Below are 22,606 nucleotides of genomic sequence, written 5' to 3' on the forward strand. Positions count from 1 at the left end.
CTTTGTCCCACAATACCTGTTGATAAATGAGGCTGAGCTGCGTTTCACAGAACATTTTCATTCTGTAGCAGATTCTATGAATAAAAACCTACCTGAGCAAGTGCAATGTGAGCACTGTCAGTCTTCCAAAGGGTGCATGTATACTGTGCAGTTCAGCAGAGGGCAGCAGGCTTGGGTGCTGCTGCGTCTCCGCAGAACTGCCCAGCCATATGGAGTGACACTGTGCCAGCTAGAACCCTGAAAGTATTGTAACCAATACAAGTGCCAATACAAGTTGGCAAAATACTTTATCTGGACTAATTAACCTTTCCATAACATGATGCTCATATGCTTGTGCTGCTTCAAGCTCTGAAACTGATTTGCTCCTTAACAGTTTGATTCTGCTGTACTGTATTGGTATGATCAAAATGGTTCTCAGCAGTATAGTGTATGAAATTGTCACCCTAGCTAAAGTATGCTATGGGCAAGGCTCTGCTCATGCATTCTGAGGCACTGAATACACTCATTGCCGCATCTTACGCTTGCAAGGGATAACATTACAGCACCTGCATTACTGATACTGAGTATTCTGCTTGAAAGACTTGTGAAGATCAGTGGAAAACTCTGTGAACTCTGTGTCATGCTCCTTTGTCAGGGTAAACAAGCTAGATTTCATAACCTTTCTAAGCAAGTTTTGGAAAAACTTCCATTCATAATGATATCTTGTCTGTGGTTAAATGTGTGTGTCTCTGTTACAGTTCTGGTGTTTCAGCAGCTTTGGATAATTTTTTAACTTTTACTTGAGGATGAGAATAACTTTTCTTTTTTCCATCTCTCACTCCTGATTTTGCCTGTTCTTGCCAGGTTTGCTGGTGCTCTTTTTGTGGAATCAGTCAGTGTCATTCTATAAACAGGTCTCTGCTGCCATTGACTTAAAGCAATGGCATCTGGTATTTAAAGCCAGATGGGTGATGTTTCCTTCTCTAGTGCCAGGACTAACTGCCCACCACAGCCCCTCTCCCTCTCTCTGTGATTAACCTATTCCACGTGAGTACAACTTTCAGTGTACGTACATACAGAAAATGTGCAGGAAACCCACTGCTTCCTGAAAGAACTTGGCTTACTGCAGTTGCACTTTGCAGGTAAGTTCCTTGCCAGATCTGAGTTGCCCGCAGAACGACTCATGCAGCCTGTTCCCAGCTGCTCTTTTATCTCAAGAGCAGCTGAGAAAAAAGGACCAAGCTGTGTGGATCTGTTAAACTGAGTGAGGAAGGCAAGCTGCTCCCAGCCACCCTCCTTCTGCATAGCAGACGCCAGCCCTTTGTATTGAGGCAAGGTGTTACAGTATCATTGGGAAGATAATAGCTGAGAGGGGGCTGTTCTCACAGGAACAATTTATCTGTCCTGAACCCTCCTCCCACGTTGTTTCCTGAAGAGGGCAGCTGGGGGCAGGCCGTAAGACATGACAAATTGAATTGGCATTACAGAAATAGCCCACAGATCATAAATTATATGTCCCTGGCTTACCAGTTAGATATGTGCAGAACCTTATTGCAGTACCAAGTTTTGTTGACTTCAGTGGATTCCTTCCATAGAATTAAGAGAAGAGATCCTTTTTCAGATTATAGCCTTTGGTCTGGGAGTTCATTTGCAAAATTCTTAGCTATTTTTAAGTTTTGGAGGTTTTGTAAACCAGATTTTCTACAGTAATCTATATTCTTGTAATGGGTAGGAGGTTGTATTAATCACTGTTCAATGGTAATAAAATGCATTCTGTAAACTTTGTTCTCAGACATATTGCAGGTTTGAATGCTAACAGGGCTAAAAATATAATTGAATGGCGAGAGAAGAATGGGCCATTTATAAATCGAGAACAGCTCAAGGAAGTTAAAGGACTGGGTCCTAAATCCTTCCAACAGTGTGCTGGCTTCATCAGGTTCAATCAAGAATATATAAAGACCTTCTGCAGGTAATGGAGATATTAGCTATCTCGAAAAAATTATCCAAAGGGGTATGAGAAGATTTCTTACCTTTCTGTTTTGTCCCTCCTCAGACCTGAGACTTGGGGAATCCTAGGCCTTTGGCCTCTAAAAGACAGTGTCTTAACAAGTTAACTTACTCAAGTCACTGGTTGAACGTAGCTGTTTCTATGCATCATTGTGGTTTATTAGCCCAGTACCCTATGTCAGGGCTTCTGTAAGTATGTAATTTAATTACATAGTCTGCCACTGAACCAGTAGAATAAATTGTCATGTGGCAGAGTGTGGTTATCTATGAGATAATAAAACCTCAGAGACGTGTATTTCAGGCATAATTTAGTAATTTGTAAATTCATTTTAATGTGGTGAAGATGGATACTCTGCAGAACATAATGGTAATAAATTTGCATGGCTTTTCAGAGTTTCGATTCCGTTACCAGGACAGAGAAAGTTGATAAACTGCCCGGGCTAAGCTCTGTGTGTGTGTTATACTCCTATGCCTCGTAAGCGTGATGTAACTGCAGTCTATCTCAAATGTGTAAGAGTCCCTTTACCAACTCCCATTTGTTAATGCTGGGTCCTCCTTTTCTCTGTTATCTTATTTCCTGTTTCTGTACCCAAGCCTTTCCTTCTCGCAACCATCCCTCCTGCTTTGCTCTTCATCGAAATGCTTTCTCTTGCGTGCTGGATGTCCCCTACTTTCTAGGGCAATATGTTTTCTCCCATCTTTCCCATTTCTCCTTCCAGTATAAATAACTAAGGAAGGGCACAGTGGTAGCACCATCCCCACCCTTTTGTTGCTGACTCGTCTCAAAAAATAATTTCCTGGGAAGCACATGCTATTTTTTAGCCAACACAAGACGCAGAGGTGATGCTGTATTCCCAATTGCTGCTGGCCAAACAGCACATGCGTAACTTCCAGGCAGGAGGTAGGCACATTAGGATTGGCTCACCGCCCGGGTGGAAGGTATACAGATCGGTTGCCCATCTGGCAGGGAGGCACATGCTGCAGGCCAAATGGTGCACACTGTAATCACCAGAAGGCCAAAGAAACTACTTTCAAGGCTGTAGATGATAGAAAGGTCTTATGTTGTACAGGTATGTTTTAGTGGATGTTGTAACACAAACACAGGAAGAGAAGGCTGACTCTTCCCTTTTTCTTTTTTTTCATGAAAGTTCAATGGAGGGATGTTTAAAAACAGTGTACCATTTTTTTTTTCCCAGAAGTTCACTGGTGAAATGTTTAAGAACACAGCACCATTTTCTTTTCCAGAAGTTCACTGGTGAAATGTTTAAGAACACTTCCCCCTCCTTGCCCTTGCTGGAGCACACATCTGATGTTATTCAGATACCATAAAACTTGAGAACACTGTATAATTTGAAAAATCTGCTACAGCCTGAGATTTTGGGGCCAAAATAAAGCTCTAATGCCATTGCCTCCACAACATTTCTTGTGGCCCAAGGGGATAAAAAGAAACATTTTGAAATGGATCTTGGGAAGATTTAATTTTTGTCCTTTCTGATCATGTTGTTGGCTATAGAGTACTGTGTGAATTAGTTTTTGTGCTTTGTATTTGGAAGTTAACAAATACTTAGTGGTTATTTAAAACATCGATATGGAAAGAGACATTTATATGTCTGCATTTCTGTCTACATTCCGTGCATGGATAGAGCCCTAAGAGTGAGCGCTAGTTCCGAGTCTTTTGGTACATTTTGTTTTTTTCTGCAAAGCAGGAAACACTTGTGATTTAGGAAACAGAAACAAACAAAAAAAGAGGAGTGCAAAGAGCCTTTGCCAATAGGGCTCATCTGATGCCTTTTCTGTACGGTGAACATTTTTTTTATTGAAGGGAAATTTTAAGGGAAGATGCACACGTGTTGTAAACGTGCTATTGGCACAAAGATAGATCTCTTTTTCTCTCATGTCTTTTATTGCATCATTCTTGTTGAAATACATTCCCTCTGACCAATCTGTCCATTGATCTCTTGGTGACTTTGGAGCCTTCTCATCGGCAGTCGAAGGGAAAAAAAGCCCAACTCTGCCTCTAACTGAAGCTAACTTATTAAGAGCTAAAAGTGTATTCACAAAATTTAAGGAAAACTGTATTAAGATAATTTGCAAGAATGGCTTATAAATTCTGGAATAGTGATAAATTTGACCTTTAGTTTTTCACTGTTCTAAATAATTCTTGATCTAAGTCTTTTTGATTTGAAATTTTGGATGTTTTTACTACATCCATGTTTGAGCAAAATTCTTCAGATATTTGAGTTTCAGTATAAAAAGTGAAGTGTAGAAAGTCAAAGTAATGTCATGTAAGAACCTGTGATGTTTAAGCAGTCAGCCTTTCCTTGTTCTGTACATGTGCTTGAAACACAGTTTTCTCACCTTATAATATTTTGTTTATAAACTCTTCAAATTGTAGTCCTTTTTTTTAGTAATGCAGTCTGTGAACTGACAGTTCAATTAAGAATTAAAATATCCTTACAGGATATTTATGAAGTAGGTAAATGCAGTTGCCCTCATTTTACAGACAGAAGATGCCATCTAGATTAGGTACTAAACAGTAGTTTGTGTAGTCAGGTATTTTAAACTGACTGCCAGCACTATCACTTTCTCATTTTCAGGAAGTGTTTTGCTTTAACATTAGTGTGTGGGCACTGTGCTATAATTTTGTTCAGTATAAATGACATGTCCGTTTTTGATTTCTGACAGTAGTAAGAAAATTGAACTTGAAAGTCATGCGCTTTTGAATAAAGCAGGTGCACAAGTCACCAAGGAGAAACAGGGTAAAAAGAAGAGCAAACTGACACCAGGTGCCTCACAACAGCCCAATCCTTTGGACCAAACTTGTATTCATCCAGAGTCCTACAACATTGCAATGAGGTAAGCAATGGGAAAGTTTTTGAATCACTTGCACTGTCAATTTTTAAAATGGCAAATACTGATTTTTCTGACAGCAGCCTGTTCAGCCTTTTGAGGCAGGAATGTGTACATTAATCTGATGCTCTTTCTCACCTTTCTTCAAGAAAGAGGCATGTTTCAGAAGTTCTCTTACAAGTGAAGGATTTGAATTCAGTATATTTTGCCTCTTACGGGTATGCAAATTTTTAGCTTTTTGGTTTTATTCCTTGTTTTTTTGTTTTTTGTGTTTTGTTTTTTTTTTAGTTTTTATATCATTGTTTTTCAGTAATCAGTGAATTTTCTAAACTTTGCCAAGACAGCATACCTCACTATCAAATCTAAATGATCCCTTGTCCTTGAAATAGCAAAGCATTTCGTTCCCACGGTCTGGACTTGATATCACCACTTCACCCCTCACTGAGGCCACTTTTCTCAATTTCCTTCTGTTTGCCAACTTTCTTTATGCCACATGCTATGGTGTTTGGATTTCTTGGTTTACAAAGTGTGGAGAAAAATTATTTGTTCTACAAATAGCAGAAAAGTTTTGATTTTTGTCTTTACCTTGCCCCCATATATCACATAAAGAACTTCTGAGGCATCCCCATGTAATGCAACTTTTTCAAGCAGGAGTAATTCTCTTTCTCGTGCCTGCATTTAAATTTCCCCAGCAATACCGTTGACTGTACATTAGGAGAAGGCACTGCTTTCAGCAAATACTTCTACAACTGGATATGATCACTTGAATGCTGAATTGAACACAGCTATCTGGCAAATGCTCTCCAATGTCTTTGAATGCTCAGATAGCCAGATATTCTGTTAAATTCAGAGAAACTTGAAGCACCTAGCTGTTTGTGAGGCAAACAGCAAAGCAGTACGTATGTTAGCAGTATGTTAGTAAGGAGTCCAGTTTCAAAAAAAGCTATGTAGATAATTTTAAAATACTGTAATACAGTGTCTTAGCTCATTGTAACTTCTGCTGAGAAGAGCAAATTAACAGAAAGTGTCTAACCTTGTGCTTTTTATTGACTGTACTTTCAACGTTATTTTGCTCTAGACCATAATTGAAGTGTAATTTTCTTTGTTCTTAAAAAAGTCTAAGTGAAATGTCATCCAGATTTACAGTTGGGGCACTTTGATACCTCTGCATCACGAAGAGCTGCTTTTACTCTGTTGCTTATTTTCAGCATTTGCAAAACAAACTATTTTTGCACAGTGACTATTGACCACCAAAATATGTATATGCGTGTGTGTGTGTGCGCACAAGGACATATATGAGCACATGTCATTATAATGAGGTTTTAAAATTAAATTCTGATGTTGCAAGATCTAATTAAGATGTCTATGTTAAGTGCCCAAATACATGGACACCATGGCAGTTTTAGTATGTGACCTTTGGCTAAAAGAAGAGAATGTTTTTTGTGTAGGTCACAAAAAGTAATTAGGAACCCATGTGTGTGTCTGTTTAGGGGATACTGCAGCTGGTAAATGCTAGTGTAAGATGTGATCTTCTTCTGTCATCACTCTCTGGTTGAAATTGGACTCTGCCTGTCCTCTTGAGAGAAAACATTATCTCTTGCCATAAACCAGCACGTATTTATTTTTTTTTAAGTGATTTGTGGTGAGCAGGCTCTTTTCTTAAAACATTCTGGAGCTAATTTCAGCAGTAGTTTAGTGCTTCGGGGTTCTCCTGGCCTTCACTGAGATCATTATTCCTAGAGAAACATGTGTGCGTCATGTTTATAACCAAACAGAATCTTTAAGGCTCAAAAAGATATGCTCAGTTTTTTGAATTCATGACACTTGTGTTGCTTATACAAAATACTGTTCTGGTACCTTTCATTTCTAGGACACCTTCCTTACAATGCATGTTCTGTCATGTCTCCAGCAGAGATTATTGCATATATAACCTTCTATGCATAGGTCCATATTCTTTCCCTGTGCTAGGCATGCAGTGCACTTTTTTTCCATCCTCTCTGGGCCACAGTCCCTTTGTTGTTCTTCATCCCTGATTCTAGGGCTGCTGTGCAATTCCCTACTCTTTGTGCAATCTATAGATAACTCATTTTCCCTTTCCTGGTGCCTTTTTTCTTCTTCCTTCTTTTTCTTATGCATCAGTAGTTGTTATTAGTTCTCTGCCCTACACATAGCTATGAAAAATTCTTGATCTTAATGACCTTACATTTGATATGTGGCTTATAGGGTGAAGAAAGCTTGGTCACCCCTGCTTTAGATAATTCATAGTGAGATAATGTAAAAAAAACCCTGTTGTTCAAAATTACTGTTGATATTCAATGTTGTATTTCATTCAGTTTAAATATCAAGTAGCCAGAATTTGATCAATAGTCTATTTGACTTTCTTTCTCTAGTGTACTGATAATGTAACCATTAAAGTGTTCCCAATGTTCCCAGCTTCAATTAGAGGGTGATACGAAAAGACTGTTTCACCGAGCAGAGAAATGTAGCCAGTTAATAATATAATACAATAGGATTTTATCTGTATATATTATCATTGTGAAGGTTGGTTGGAAAATAGAGGATTGTGCTGTGATTCTGGAACAGCACAGGTTACCTTTATATCTGAAGTGGTAAGTAGGATTATTACTGTATATGAATATCTGAACTACCCTATCCAATTGAAATTCCAGAGACAATTTTAGTAAGCAGAATATCATTACCTGATTCAGAATTTGGCTGGGAATCCAGGATTAGCACGATTAAACAAATTAAAAATTCCATGGCATTCATTTATTTATGAGCATAATTTTTTACATCTCAACCAAAAGATAGTGGTTTAAGTCTCAGGCTTTTGTGTGATTCAGAGGGGAATCACCAGTCACTTAGAGTTACCTTGGAGGATCCCAGACTGTGCTCAGTGCCAAACTCACTGGGCTCTGGGAGCAGCAAAGCTGCTGGAGGAGTATGGCATTGCTACAGACCGATGCTATGTTCCATGTTAGTTTTGTCTAATGCAATTGCTTTAAAGTAAGCTTCCAGCTGTAGCATTGTCTGTTCTTTATGCTTCTTACCAAGCATTTTGCCTGCTTAGCCTGAATCTTCAGCTGAAATATTTAGATCTAAATGGAATTTGTAGGTAGTGGATCATATAGTTTCCTTGTGCAAAAGAATGTTAAGATCAAAACAGATATGAAAACATAACAGTGTTTATTAATGAAACACCTTAAGTAGTAAGCATAGTATCCTTGTTTGTTTTAACTAACTGAATCAGTTTTGTCTTTTTGCTTTGGGCTTGTTCTCTGTTGTCTTACCTCTTAAATGGTATCAATACGTTTATATTTATCGGTATCTGTATTTTGATGTAAAAGTAACATCAAAAAGTGCTTTCTATGAATGTACTCCCTCTATGTTCAATAGTGTTTTTCTTGCAATGAAAGCTGATTTCCTTTGAAAGTTCATTAAATAGGAAGGTGATAACTTTTGTGGTAGAGATTGTATTAACGTGGAACAGATAGATGACACACAATGGTGTGCGGAAGGAGGAAAATATCCCTAAGGCTTTTTAACCGCAAATAGCTATTCAAAAAAAAAAAGAAAATGCAGCTCTGCAGCAACCTTCCAAAAGCTGAGAGGTGTAGTATTAAAAATGGACACCGATGACATAAAGGCTAAATATAAACCAGATATCTTCCCTTGAAGCAACTAGTGCTATAGTTTGGTAATGATTTTATATTTAAACTGACCTTTCAGAAGAAGTGTAAAAGTTGTTAAGCTTCTTGGAACTTAGGAAATTGTCTTCCAAACCAATTTGCTGCATAAATTTGAATTAAGAAAAAATTCTACTAGGAATACAGACTGCATGTAAGATACGATCCAAAGCATTTTAGGCCTGCTGAAAAGTTTTGCTAGCTTTGGGCAGTGGATGGAACTGGGCTTGTAATTCCCTGTTGCTGAGCCTAAGTTCATGGGAAAGCTTCTGAGAGCCTGTAGGTCAAACTGTGTTCATGTCGCTGATTTGTTCATGTCGCTGATTTGGGGAGTCTTACTGAAGTCAGCCACCATTTGAGGGGCTTTTTAAGATGTCAGTATTAAACTTTAATTCTGCTATGGTTTAAAATCTATCTAATTGATAGTTTTTATATTTTAAATCAAATGCACACAAGAACTACTGAGACCATTAGAAATGGATTAGAATCAGTACTTAATACATTTCCAAGTAACGCTCTTTATTTATTGCTTTCAAAGCAACTTTCTGTTTTCACAGAACTTTGTCAGGGGCCATGGAACACTCTCAGATGGATCTGTGCTACATAAGGGCAGAATTATCATCATGAATAAGATGGACAGATTTAGTTAAAGGCATCAAAATACAGTATTACATATCTCTTACCATAGCAGTCAAAATGGCTGGAATAGATGCAGCATAAGGAAGCCTTTATGGTTTGTTCATGCCATGTCTGCCGTATCTTTCCATGAGAAAAATTCTTTCATGAAAATTTTATTGGATTAAAAGTTTTCATGGGAAATTACATTTATTTTTAAACAAAATAAACCAGTAATTTTAATCCACTGCTTCCACCCAAATTACCCAAAGGCAGTAGTCCACGTTACAGATTTATGACATACAAAATTATCAGTTTTTAAAACAATGTTTCTGAGGGATAGAAGTCCACCAAAACTTGAAACCACCAGTTTTCTTTTTCTGAACTATTTTGTAGCTTGAGAGGCCAGGCAGTTTAAAAAAAAATGATTAAAAGAATTGCTCCCAAGTGGTGACTTCGGTTGCCAAGCTTTAGGCTGAAGCCAATTTTTATGGCTGAATTAGAAACCCCTGAAAAATAAGGTTTTTTTTATAATGGAAAAATTGATGTAAACTTTACTATGGTGGTACAAATGGTGGTGGTATGATTGATTTATGGCATTTAGTCATCTTAACTTAAAATCTGTCCGGTTTCTGTAAAATAATTGGAAAGCATCATACCGGTGACTTAACACATTGTGCAGATGACCAAAACATTTCATGGTTTCTGCATTGTCAAGGCTTGGTTTTGTGATGTGTAGTGATCAAGCCTAGGAACACCTCTAAATGTTGTGAATCATAATTTCTTAGATGTTAAAGGAAAAAAAATATTTAAGTACTTTGTAGGCAGCATATTTTCCTGCAAAGCAGGACTGTGTTTCAAGCTTATGAAGAGTATAAGTGAAAACCAGTTTACAGTGGCAGAATCTTATACATACAATTAATACAACATGTAGAGCATATCCAGTTTCTTGGTACATATTGTAAAAGAACTGCTAGGAAAACCAGGGAAATGTTTAGGAAGTCCCCAGAACTTACAGCCAGGTTATACTTATAAACCAAAATGCTGGAAAGAAAAGGCAACATTTTTCTTTGTTGCATCAGGCTGCGAAGTGTAGTTAGTTTGATATGACGGAATCTTAACATTTGCTGATTTTGTTTGAATCTCATAAAAAATACTCTTTGATAAAGCTTGGCAATCGGCGTGTGTATTTGATGCTCACAAATTGCAGCATCTGGCAGGCAGGTTGTGTTTCAGTCAGTCTGACAACTTAAAAATCTTTTACCACTGTTTAGAACAGAGATCTAAAGTTGTGATCTAGCCTAATGCAGGTGGGAATCCTCCCCGGCTAATTACATAGTTGTAGGGCCTTGCCTGGTAAAGGATTGTACTTCTAACTGTGGTTGGTAATGCCTTAAGAGAAGTTTTTGACATACTAAGCAGAGTGACTTGTAATGGAGATTCCTGCCTCCCCCTTGGTCTGTGTATTGATAATGCTTCTTGCTGCCCCCAAAAGACTGTGATAAAGCAAAGTACTTGTTCACATGCCTATACTCTACCTCAAAAATAATTGGAGTTAAATGCTTTGGAGAAGTGAACATTCTCTTGTTGAGATTTTATATTTCATTGCAGATGGATTGATCACTTTTCAGATGTTTCTGTTATTTCTGCCACTCTGGTTAATGGGTGGATTTAGCAGCTGATGGGTAGTATCCCAGCTGCTGTGCTGAAAAACTGCAGCGAGTAACTGCACTTGCTGGCTTTGAAGGCAAGTACTGACACTCAGGGAAATGGTGAAGGAAAGCTATTGATTAAGGAGGGAACAACAAAAGAAAAGGAGCTTCCTCTTCTGTCCTTTACGCAACTGTGCTCTTTTCTTTTGACTGCCTTGCCAGCTCTCTGCTTGGCTGGCTTGCTTCTGTCCAGGTCCCCATTCTGTCACCCAGTAACTGAGGTGATCCACAGGTAGAACAGAAATTGGGAAAGGAATATATCAGTCATGTGGTAAGGTGTTTGAGCAAGCGAAAAAACTTTGTGTTCTGTACACTCTGAATGTGTATATTTTACAGAGGATGGGAATTTTTCCTATGATAGGATATCTTTTATTTAATTCACTACAATCTCATGAGAAAAACCTTTTGTCCACTTCAGCAAGACTGTACTTTCCCGGGTAATGCTGACTGTGTGTATATTCCAGCTGTTTAATGTGCAAAATAATTCCTTTTATGTCCTAATAAAGTATTAGTTTCTTTTAAAAAGGCCTGAAAAAGTTAAGCTCAGTAAATTAATGAACGCTATGTCTAGTTCTAGTAGCAAATGGTTAAACCTAATTAAGGAGAACACTTACAGAATTAAGGCCAAGGCCATTAAGCCCAGTAAATAATAGTTGATATTCATCACTCTGGAACACCAATTCATTCACATGGCTGATTCTCGACTTAATAGCTGGATTTTTTGAGCACTTACTTTTGAAAATTACCTTCTTAAGAAATTAAAGAGCAGAAAAGGCTTTAAATGCTAATGACCGTTCGATAAAAGACATTTTAAAATATTTATATTATGTACAACGCACAGTTGACAAGAATGATTATGAGAACTTTTAAATTACAACAGATTTATCCTCCATTTACACTGTAAACACTAGACCCATCAAATTAAGCAGTATTTTTCTTTCTTTCTTTTTTTTTGGTTGAAGTTCTGAAAACTTAAATGTTTTCCTACCAGTTGAATTAAAAAATAACAATTTTGAAGAAAAAAAAATTATGAAGCTTCTTTTATTGAATGATCTCATTTAGCTGCAGTACTGATTCTTTCTGGATAACTAATCATGATTCACTGCATTGTATCTCAGGGTTATGCTTCAGTTATATGATATGTCGGTAGTTATGGAAACGGTTAATGACAACCTGCCTAACACTATGGTAGCAAAGTGGCCACACTGTAGTGTAGTGATGCCTGAATTTCTTTTCTCAGTTAAACTCATTGTTTCCCACATGTGTGCTTTCAAAAATATTGTAAATTATCTGAGTGCTCTGTAGTCTTCTGCATACATTCAGATAAGCTATGATTTTATTAAGTTATGCATCTGAGAAAAGCACATATTGGTTAGTATCTGTATCTGGCCAAACCATATAAGCAGTTTTATATATATTTGAAACTTTAGCTTTTTGTATCCAGCAACTAACTAAGTAACACACAAATACTATTTGATATATAGTCCACATTAGTAGCAGAAATACCGAAGACTTATATGACTAGTGAAAACAGCCTAAGAACAGTCAACATCTGCATTATACAAATAATGCTTTTGCATTTCAAAACATTACTAAAACATAAATGTCTGCATAATTTAGCAGTTTGCTACTGTCATGTATGTACGTTTTACCTAACAGAGCACATGCTAATGCAAAGTTGTTCTGTTTTCAGAGTGATTATGTTGCATTACCATTAATTCATGTGTGCACTGTGACAAGACGTAATGGCATATCATGTTGCTTTAATGTAATGAACCCAGTACTCCTAGCTCTTAAGTTGTGTTGCTGGAAGTGATTACATAAAACAGAATGACTGTGACTAAAACCCTTGCAAAGCTTTAGAACTGCTGCATATTATAAGAAGCTTTTTTTTTGGGGGGGGGGGGGGGAGGGGGGGTTTAAAATACCTCCTTAAAATTTTACTGAAGGCGTCTCTTGGTAATATTTTACTCTTTTTCTGACTGTTCTTGCATTTCACTGAAATTTACATTATCTTTTAGGCATTACAATGGCTGTGCTATAATTTTGTGCAGATGTGTGTGTTAAGTGAACATGATGTGCTTATTTGTTACATTTATGCTACTTTTCTTTCTTTATCTGGGTAAGATGGATGAAATTATGTATTAAATAAAAACATCAGTGATTTAGCCATGACCATTGTCTGCAGGTCTTATAACACTGCAAAGACTGCTTTTAAAACAAAGGTTGTTGTAAAAGCTTTTGAGTAGCATCTAAATCTTGAAACCCTGAAACTCTAAATCTCTAAACCAGCAAAATCTCATCCTGTTCTGTAATATTTTCTGAAGGTACTGGCAAGTTGCTGTCCCTTACATGGAAAGTTCACCATTCACACAAACCATCAATATTTGAGGAAATAAGAATAGTATATCTTACAAGATTGTTTTTTTTCAGAAGTGAGGCCAATCTCATCTTTCACTTCTTAAGTTCTGTCTTTTTAGTAGATAAACATAGCACTTGAACTACTGCAACATGTTACTTAGTCCATATGTGTAGCCAGGGAAAATATTTGGAGGACTTGCATTTTTACAGATTGCTTATGTTCCTATATCCCTGCAGCTGGAACTGTCATTTACAAACTTGGTTAGATATTTTCAAAGACTTGTATTGAAAGAGCTTAACATAACTAAGACCAAAATAAGGAGAGTAGGGGAAACTTCCTTTTTTCTTTTTTTCTTTTCCTGTAGCCATATCACAGTCTTACTCACTACCGACATATATCTTTTTTTTTTCCCTGACCTTGAAGTAACTCTTGAAGGAAGTTGTTGAGTTGATTTCTTTTAATAAGGAAACATTTAACTTTGTTCTTAGCAATGACATTTAAAAATAGAGGTGATCAATATAATGCACCACTCTTCAGTCAGAGATTTGTACTTTATATTGATTTTTATTCTGAGTGCCCTCAAACCATGCTTATTTCAGTGAAAAGTGATACATGAAAAATAGAACTAGATTAAACAGTATTTTTTTAATTATGTCTGTAGTCGCTAAGAAATTGTTTTAATTTGAAAATATTTTAATACATAGTTTTTTACCAAAAGCTAAAGAGATGAGACTTTGCAAAGTGTGTTGTTTCTATTAGGGCTATTTCCTGTGTATGTGTTTGTGCATGTTGGGCCTTTTTAAACGTTGCTCTGTCTATATTATAGCCCATAATTGTGAAATATTCTTTAATAATTGCCAAACTTTCAGAATATGAATAATTTTATTGAAGTCAGTGGGACTTCGTATGTACTTAAAACTGGGGACATGTTTAAGCACATTCTTCAGCTGGAACCAAATTTTCATTCAGAGCAGTAACCAGGTTAAGTTACTGAAACAATTGTGATTGATAATGCAGGGCCCAAACCTCCCATTTTGCCTACATGAGGGATTCTTTTTAATGCCAGATAAATACTTGTATTGGGATTTCGGGGGGGGGGGGGGGGGGCGGCAGCGGCGGCTGCAGGGGAGGGAGTAACTTATATGAATAGTAACTGAGGGATCAGGCACCTGGTTTACATCCTATTTCTTGCTGGTTTTCTTTCCAGCAGTCTGCACACAATGCAGTGCATTCTGATTGCATTAGCCACACATCTAAAAGTTCTGTGCCTGCGTTTTATACATCTGCGAACGCTCCATGCGGTTGTGTTTATTAACAGTGAAACTCACCCCGTTACCGATTTCCATTGCGAGTTCACTTCTGTGGAATGCTAATGGTGAAAAAAATGCGACTTGGAGGTACTCGAGCTGAATTGCCATTTGAAGTAAAATAAAGCCAAGGACATGAATGTCAGCAAGCTTGTTTATAGGAGCGCTCAGTAAAGCATATATTATTTAGACCGTTGAGTCATGAGGCTGGTAGGGGCTGTCGTGTTACATCTGGCACGTCAGTCAAAGCGCAGACAGCTGCTGCCTGTCACTGCTGTGCCGCTGTGACATTGTCCATCTCTCAACACCAGCGGTCAGCAGCTCTTCCTTAGCAGCTTTGGGAAGAATATTTTGCCCGGACCTGCATACATTTTCAGTATCGTCATTACCACCACTTGTAATGGTTTGCTGCAGTAGACGGAACATACTGTCATAGAAGGTGTGATATTTTTGTATATTGGCTGTTATTATACAAAATATTTGCGTAGTAGTAGTGTTTGCATAGTTTACTGGAAATAAAGGGTTGCATTTAATAGTGAACCATTTTGCATTTATTTTGATATTTACTTTGTTTTCAAATCACCTCAGATTACTTTAAAAATAACAGTGGCATTAAAAGTTGAAATCTGGTCAATTAAAACAGTCACCCACTGAATTCTTGCATGAGTTTTTTGGGATTTTTTCACATGCTGCCACATGAAATATCCATATAAATTAAGAAAACTAATGAGAAAATGGTATCTATGACTCTTAAATGCAACTGTATGTATTTCAGCTAACAGTACTCTTAAATCACCATGGTTGCACCTTAAGTCAGTACCAAACTGGAAGTCCTGACAGCCAGTTTTACACTGGCATCTTCCTGTTGGTGATATCAGTGGGCAGTTTGGAGTGAAGATGTGCCCGTGTGCTCAGAGATGAACTTTGTGATTTACTGGAAGTCAGGATATTGCTTATATCTTGTTCCTTCAATTTTGTTTTTTAAAAGAAAAAATTAATTTTAAATTTCAATGCATGTAACATTTTATGAGTTACCACCTGTCACACTGTCAGTTGGGTTCCTCAGGTAAACATGATACCGTTTCCTGCTGAGAGAAATGCTAGCAGTGGGTTTCGATTAAAGCAGGTTGTGTATTTTTGAGGGGGACGGAGGCTGAGAGTGCCAGGAGGCTTGCTTGCTTACGGAGCTGGAGTGTTTCCCACCACTCCCAAGTGCAGGGCATCAATCTGCTGGTCTACATGTCTCCTGTGGGTGGTGGGTTACACCTGTCAGGTGCGTAAGGACAGAAAGGAAGGATCCTGTTCGGGATTTGAAAGGAATATTCACTCCAACTCCTTAGGCAAGAGACTTCATAGTCTCTTTGCATTGAAGACAACCTGTTCTGCATTTTTAAGTCTTTCACCAAAGCAAGAACACTTCTTCAATGATAAATAAACTGTCTAAGGCATCATTGCTTAAGGAGTAGGATCTGCATATGAATTTTTGTCACTGTTTCTCGGTGCTTGCCCCTGCATATGTGCCAATGTTGTTGAACTGAAATCTCAGTAAGAGGTTATTTTTATTGGATTTTTTGTTGTGTGGGTTTTTTTTTTAAGAGATAGTAGGGAAAGATGCATATTTTTTAATTTAATTTTAAGGTATTTATTTTCAGCCTTTTAGATGTCAGTCCAAATTTGTCTCGTTCCCCAATGCATATATGCATATAACAATAGGGAACAATAACAGCATTTGTGTTGCATGACTACTTTTACTTGATAGTTTTTCCGTTTCTGAAAAACTAATTGCTGTTCGTAATGATGTTCATAGATGGGAGAAGTATTTTATGTAATTTTTTTATATTCTTAATTTTAATTAAAGGTTCCTTGTATTGATTTAATATTTTGAATGTTGATTGTAGTTTTACTAGATTGCTGTTCATTTTCATTTGAACTAGAGAGACATAAAAATGACAATATTATAGAAATTGTGCTTATTCTAGTGAGCTTTCATAAAAACAGGCATCTTTCAGTCATGATTGGGTTAGTTTTTGGTATGAGGTAAATCATCAGTCTGAGAAGTGATTCCTATTTTGAAATCTTGCTTCCAGTTTTTGACCTATACCAGGAGATAAGTATATGCAGATAGGCTCAAAGTTTCCATGTTTGTTTCAGATCAGTGAGGAGTTGAGAGGGTATGCACTTAAAAAGTGGTTTGTTTGCTGTTCAGATATTTTAACAGAAGTTTTCTCATGCATCAATGCAAAAGTAATTTAAAACCCTGAATGTAGTGAAAGTCCAGTTACCACCAAAGGATGTTACAAATCTCTCACCATATCTTTGTTTGAACTTCTCAGGTTTTTATCTTTCATTGGAGGAAACCCAAATGACATAGGAAAGCCAGATATGCAGCAAAAAGTAAATGCAGTAATTCAAAAGCAAGGACTGGAAGGAGTAGCAAAAAGGCTAGATACAACAGTGCACACATTGCAGCTAATCGTTGATGGTCTGACTCAGCCTGAAGGCTTTGACATCAGAACAGGTAAACGCTTGTGAAAGCTGTAAGCTCAGTTTGATCGTTTTGCGTACCAGTTTTAAGACAGCATGTTTTCTTCTTCTAAAATCAGTGGTACATTTCTGTGGACATGTAACTCCCGTTCTTTTCTCAGACAGGGTAAAGGGTATATCATAGTCAGATGTTTCTTTCCAGCTCAGTAATTAAGGAGTGTGAATCCTGTCTTAAATCATGGCCTTTTCAGCCATAGGAAGGGGAGTTGTATGGCTGTTAACAAATGAAATAGTTTCAATATGTTGACTCTGTACTGATTAAATCTGTGTTGGCCCTCCATCATGGGGGGAATGCTGAGACCAAGCTGAAACAGTAGTAATAAAAGTCTGTTGAGCAGTAGTGTGTGATTCTGCTTTTTTTTTTTTTTGCAGTAGTTCCTGGAGAAAAGTGTAATTGGAGCATATGGCTTGTGACCCACCTTTGGTTAGAACCTTGCAATAGTGCTGAACAGTTTGAGGTGGGGGGAGCAAAGATGAGGTAGGCAATGAAGTAAAACATCTGGAGATGCTGTTGTTTGATGAAACTTTTAGCTGGATTCTCTTACAACAGCCAGAGATAAAGGTAGACAGCAAGGATACAGACTTGAAATAATAAATAATAAACATATGCTCTAAGAAAAATAACATTTCTGTTCCACATTTTTTGGATGGATTAGTAGCTTCCTTGCAAATTTTCTAAATACTTCCCACTAGTGATCTTGAAAATGTGTATTTTGTATGAGTTCATTTATTCTGGTGGTCTCTCATCTAAATTACAGTAGGATAGATTATTAAGATAAAAATATATAAACGTAAATGCATAAGGGAATCTTCAGTGAAAATATTCAGATTCTGCTGCTCTGGTACATTCAATATTACTGCAGACAGAATCTCTGACTGGAACTCTGCTTGTCATAGCATAGTAACTCAGAAATGGTTAAAGGACTAGCCGAGTTTCCTTTGTTGGATGAAAACTGTGTTCCAACTTTTGGAATCTCAAGCCCAAGGCAGGAGATATTCACTGGCTGGTGGCAAGTCTCAGTCATAGTAGGTGTTCTCCTAGTGGCCTTGTATAGCTGTAATTCACTGTCTTTGCAACTGCGCTAGTAACCATCAGCGAAGGAATGAGTAATGTTTAACAGGGCTCAGGCAAACTGAGCAGTTTGTGCTCTACACTGGCTTAAAAAATAATCTTGGTTTAAGATTCAGTTCCACTATTGTTCCCAACAACAATGTAAGAGTAAAAAGAAAAAAAAAAGTAAAAGGGTAAGGTAGCAATATCATACTATGTATTACTCAGTATAATTTGTTTAGCTTTCCTATGCATCCTCTTAAGTTTAATTGAAATTCTGTGTTGTTGCTTATTTTTCCTGAATGAGTTTAGTACAAGGCAAACACAGAGAATTGTTTGGAAAAAGGGAGAGAGAATAGGATATTTTAACATATTAACTTAAAATCCTTTTTTCTAGCAAAGGCCTTACAAGGTATTACTTGTAAGAAGTGGTCTTTCTAACATCGAAGTTGAACAGCTACTCAGGTAACTGTGATGAATCTGCCAGGATGGAAAAAACAGAGTTGCAAACATTAAAAGGATTCCCATCATTCCTCCAAATCTTGTTGTGGTCATTGCCCTGAACGGCTGTTTAGTTGCTTTTTTCATTGAAGTGCCACTGCGTAGTATAATGTTACCAAAGGATTAACCATTTTGGACTTAAGCAATTAGGTACATTCCTTCAGTGGAAACTTTGATGTCATTCAAAGTCTACTGCTGCCATTGCCAGCTTGTGTATTCTCTTGGGGTCTGATCCAAAGCCTGGTGAAGTCACAAAGACTCTCATTGATTTCCAGTGCATTTTAGCCAAAAGCTTGTTCCCCCCTTTTATTTCTTAAAGGCAAATATAGGAGAATTTTAGAATCCTGGTTTGGTGCTGCTTTTTGGTGGGGGGGAAGTGTAAAAAATCTCAGTCTTAGTGGATTGTGGAAAAAATAAAACAGCAACAGGAAAAGTTTGAAAGGGAAGTTCCTGAGATGGTTTAGAAGGGTTTTGTGCAGGAGCAGAAAGTGGAAAGTAAGTAACAAGAGAGTTTAAAAAACCTTAACTGTACCATGTGAATTTGAATACATTAGGATATTACCTGCTTAAAATCACACAAGTGTGACTTTTGATGTTGTCAGTGCAAAGAAGCAGATGATTATGTGATGTCATGATGCAAATGAACAGCAAGCCTGAGTTATGGTGGTATAAGAACAGTAGTGCATCATTGACTTTTCTGTTGTTTAGTATGTGATGAGATTGAGTGTTCACTTTCATGGATGTAAATTTGTGGTCTGAAATGGAATTATAGTATGATTTATGCAGCTCAAGTTAAGAGTTAACCTCTAACATCCCATCTTTTGTCACTAGCTCCAAGAATATTTAAGAAATCTTTCACAGCCACTAGCTAATATATGCTTCTTATCTCCTGCAATAGTCTCCTACCACAGAGTTCACTATGCTTATTATTCCATTAACCATAATCTTTTGAAGTGGCTAATAAAATAGAAGAAATCAATTCTTTACCACAGATGAGTCTTTATATAAAAATCTAATGAAGCTGTATTTGGGGCCTGACAGCTACCTTGAGATGACTACTTAATTAGAAACAATCAATTAGAAACAACCCTCAGGAAAAAAAAAAAAAAAAAGCAAGTTTTTTTCCTCCAGTGTCTTATTTTTGTTTCTTCTTTCTCGTAACAGATTTTGATAAACCCGACTTCAAGAGAAGCATAGTCTGTCTTGAAGACCTAAGCGTTGGTACTGTTCTGACCGGAAAAGTTGAAAATGCAACACCATTTGGAGTTTTTGTTGATATTGGTGTGGGAAAAGCAGGTTTGATTCCAGTGCGAAACATAACAGAAGCAAAACTTTCTAAAGTGAAGAAGAGAAGAAGTCTTGGGTTAGGTCCTGGAGAAAGAGTGGAAGTTAAAGTGCTTAATGTTGATATTCCTCGATTAAGGATAACATTGGATCTTATTCGTGTTTTATGAGAGGATTATTTTTATGGTTGAGTCTTGCTTCATTTTAAATGTTAAGTATTGTCAGCGAGATTCTAAAGATTCAGGCATTTAATGAGAATGTTGAAAATGAATGAATTTTGAAACCTTCGATCTCACTTTTTTAAAAAAAAATTCTAACAGTTTTTCCATATTTCTTGAATCCTTTCTGTTAATAATTGCTGGAACAGTTTATTGGATTACCTCCAAGCAGCCTTCTTATTTTGTCTACAGAGTAAATGAAATTCCAGTGGACTGTCAGACAGATCTCTTATCTGTTCTGTCTGTTCAAGGTTTGCTCTTTCAAGCAGTCCTTGGGCAATACTGTTCCAGCAGACACATCTATTGCTCCCCCACAAAAAAGCAGTCATTCGGTTTGCCTGTTTTCTGGAAGAGAATCTAAAGAGGGTACCTAGTTGTAGAAAAAAGTGATCTTTTTAAGTTTAGTTGGTGATGACATCATTTCAAAAGTGAAAAGTGAAACTGAAAAAGAGCATCTGTTAATACTTTCGATGGTTCAGAAATATTCTGCTTTAATTTATTTGAGCTACATTATTAGGAGTTCTGTTTTCCTGTTTTATTGTTGCTAGATCAGTTACCATTCTTTAGCACACTTGGATGTACCTTAGGGTTTAAGAAACTTTGCTCAAAGGTGTCAAAAACACTTATGTTGTTCTATACTTGTACATAATAAAAACATTTCTGGCCATCTTTTCTCAGTGTACTGGTTATAAAAGCGATTTAGGAGTCTTAGTACTCTTTGTTTGCAACATGTCCTACATCAATAACATCTCAATTTAAGGATGTACTTGTGAGGATGCACTTGTCAGAATCTCCTCTCTTAGGTTTTGTTTTCTATTTTGTTTTCCCATTAGCTGAAGCTTCTGGGGCTTTTTTACCATAGTCAACAGAAGTAGAACAATCCTGAGACTTTAAGGAAATGCTTACAGGATCAGACTTCTCTGAAAAAAATGTGTAGTAAAATCTTGTACTTGCTAGTGACAGAAGCCTTCTCTAGTTGTCTGAAACTCCATTAGGTTGAATATCAGAGCCTGTGATACATAAAAATGACAGGTGAAGCCATTCATTTAAACTGTTTTCTCTTCTCTGCTCCATGTTGTTTTTGTGGCAGGAGTAAGTCTTAATAAGAGTTGGGCTTAAGTAGTTAAGTAGACAGTTTTGTCTGAAGGAAATGGACTGCTAAATGAGCTGGGGTGATTACAAAAACCTATCTGCTCCACAGGAAGAAAGAGATAAATTACTTCTTGCTAATCATATTTAGAATAGTTTCTCATATTGTAGTTCAGGTTATCATCAGCAGGATGGTCTGAAAAACTAGCTGTGGTTCTGTCAGTACAATAGGTGAACAAGGAAGTTGTGGTTCCTGATCAGTCTTTCATGCTGAATAGAAATCTGCCCTTGCAAACACAAAAAATATGTATTTTTTAAGTTGCTTATAATTTTTTCATTGGACAAGCTGTTACTGGAAATTCTGTAGAATTTGCTTCAAAGTTCTAATAATGATCAGTATCTAGTCCAGTAGTATCCAAAATACTGTCTGAAGTGGTCCTAGAAAAGAAAAGCACAATCCCCACAATTAAAAAAATCTTTCAAGTAGCTTAGTACAATCAATGCAATTCAGAGATTTATAACTTCTATTATTTATCAGACAGAAAATATTTTTAAAGTTGTTCATTAAAATTCTATTAGCTCTTAGTTCTTGTAAGGTGAATGTATGCATCAGTGAAATCAGGCATATTGCTAGACAGTTAAAGTTCTAGGCATCTGCCACTTGTATCTCTGAACCCATTTTAAGCTTGGGAAGTTTGCCCTTTGATCTGTAAACTGATATTTTGCTAACTGAGTTGACTATAGCCCTTGTATTTATTAATGCTGCAGAAAAAAATCTATTAAAGCCTCTTATGGGTTAGGGGCACCCTTTTAAAGGAAAATAAAGCAATTTCTTCTCCACTTCCCACACTTTGCAGCATCAAATTATGTCTGTGTTTCTGAAGGTGTAAACCTCTTTCTCTTTCCCTAATTTCCAAAGCATTATTCCCTATTTGTAAGTGTTGCATACCTATTTCTCTATCAATTAGATAAACTAATATCCTGAAGATCAAGCATTTGTTTCACATCTTCAAGTTGAAACACTATAGATCAGCTTTGGATGGATATATATGAACATGATATGGTTCCATGTACTTACATGTATCAGCCTAGGTACAATCTATTAAACCACATTACTGATGACTAGAAGAAAAATCTAGTTTCACTTTACCCAAAACCTTATTCTCCCTGTGCACACAGCTGAACAGAGTTTTTTACGACTGGTTTAAATGAGCCCTGGGGCCAGTGTTGGGAAGGTATCAAAAAGTCATTTTTAAGTCTTTCTGGAATGTATGATGTGAGAAAAAAATTGTGAGTATTTTGTAGATGGCTGAACTTGTATATGAATGTTCAAAAGTGCAAGAGGAGAGAGACAGATGAGTGTAGTGAAGCATGGAAGATTTTATCAGCATGAGTAAGGGA

The 22,606-nt window shown here is 37.0% G+C and overlaps 1 protein-coding gene across 5 annotated transcripts in view; it reads left to right on the forward strand.

The window, feature by feature from the left end:
* SRBD1 (S1 RNA binding domain 1) overlaps nt 1–20,788 on the forward strand; it is a 142,764-nt gene extending 121,976 nt beyond the window's left edge. For 2 of the 5 annotated variants that reach the window (XM_026121185.2, XM_026121184.2), the window contains 4 exons: nt 1,772–1,948; nt 4,672–4,842; nt 16,852–17,036; nt 19,779–20,788. In XM_026121185.2, the coding sequence (XP_025976970.2) occupies nt 1,772–1,948; nt 4,672–4,842; nt 16,852–17,036; nt 19,779–20,068 (823 nt within the window). In that variant the 3' untranslated portion in view covers nt 20,069–20,788. Of the gene's footprint in view, nt 1–1,771; nt 1,949–4,671; nt 4,843–16,851; nt 17,037–17,434; nt 17,541–19,778 lie in introns of all 5 variants that reach the window. The other 3 variants (XM_026121187.2, XM_026121186.2, XM_064509569.1) reach the window with 3 other exon arrangements.
* The last annotated feature ends 1,818 nt before the right edge of the window (nt 20,789–22,606 follow it).

The sequence above is a fragment of the Dromaius novaehollandiae genome, chromosome 3, assembly GCF_036370855.1.
Source record: "Dromaius novaehollandiae isolate bDroNov1 chromosome 3, bDroNov1.hap1, whole genome shotgun sequence".
Lineage (NCBI taxonomy): Eukaryota > Metazoa > Chordata > Aves > Casuariiformes > Dromaiidae > Dromaius > Dromaius novaehollandiae.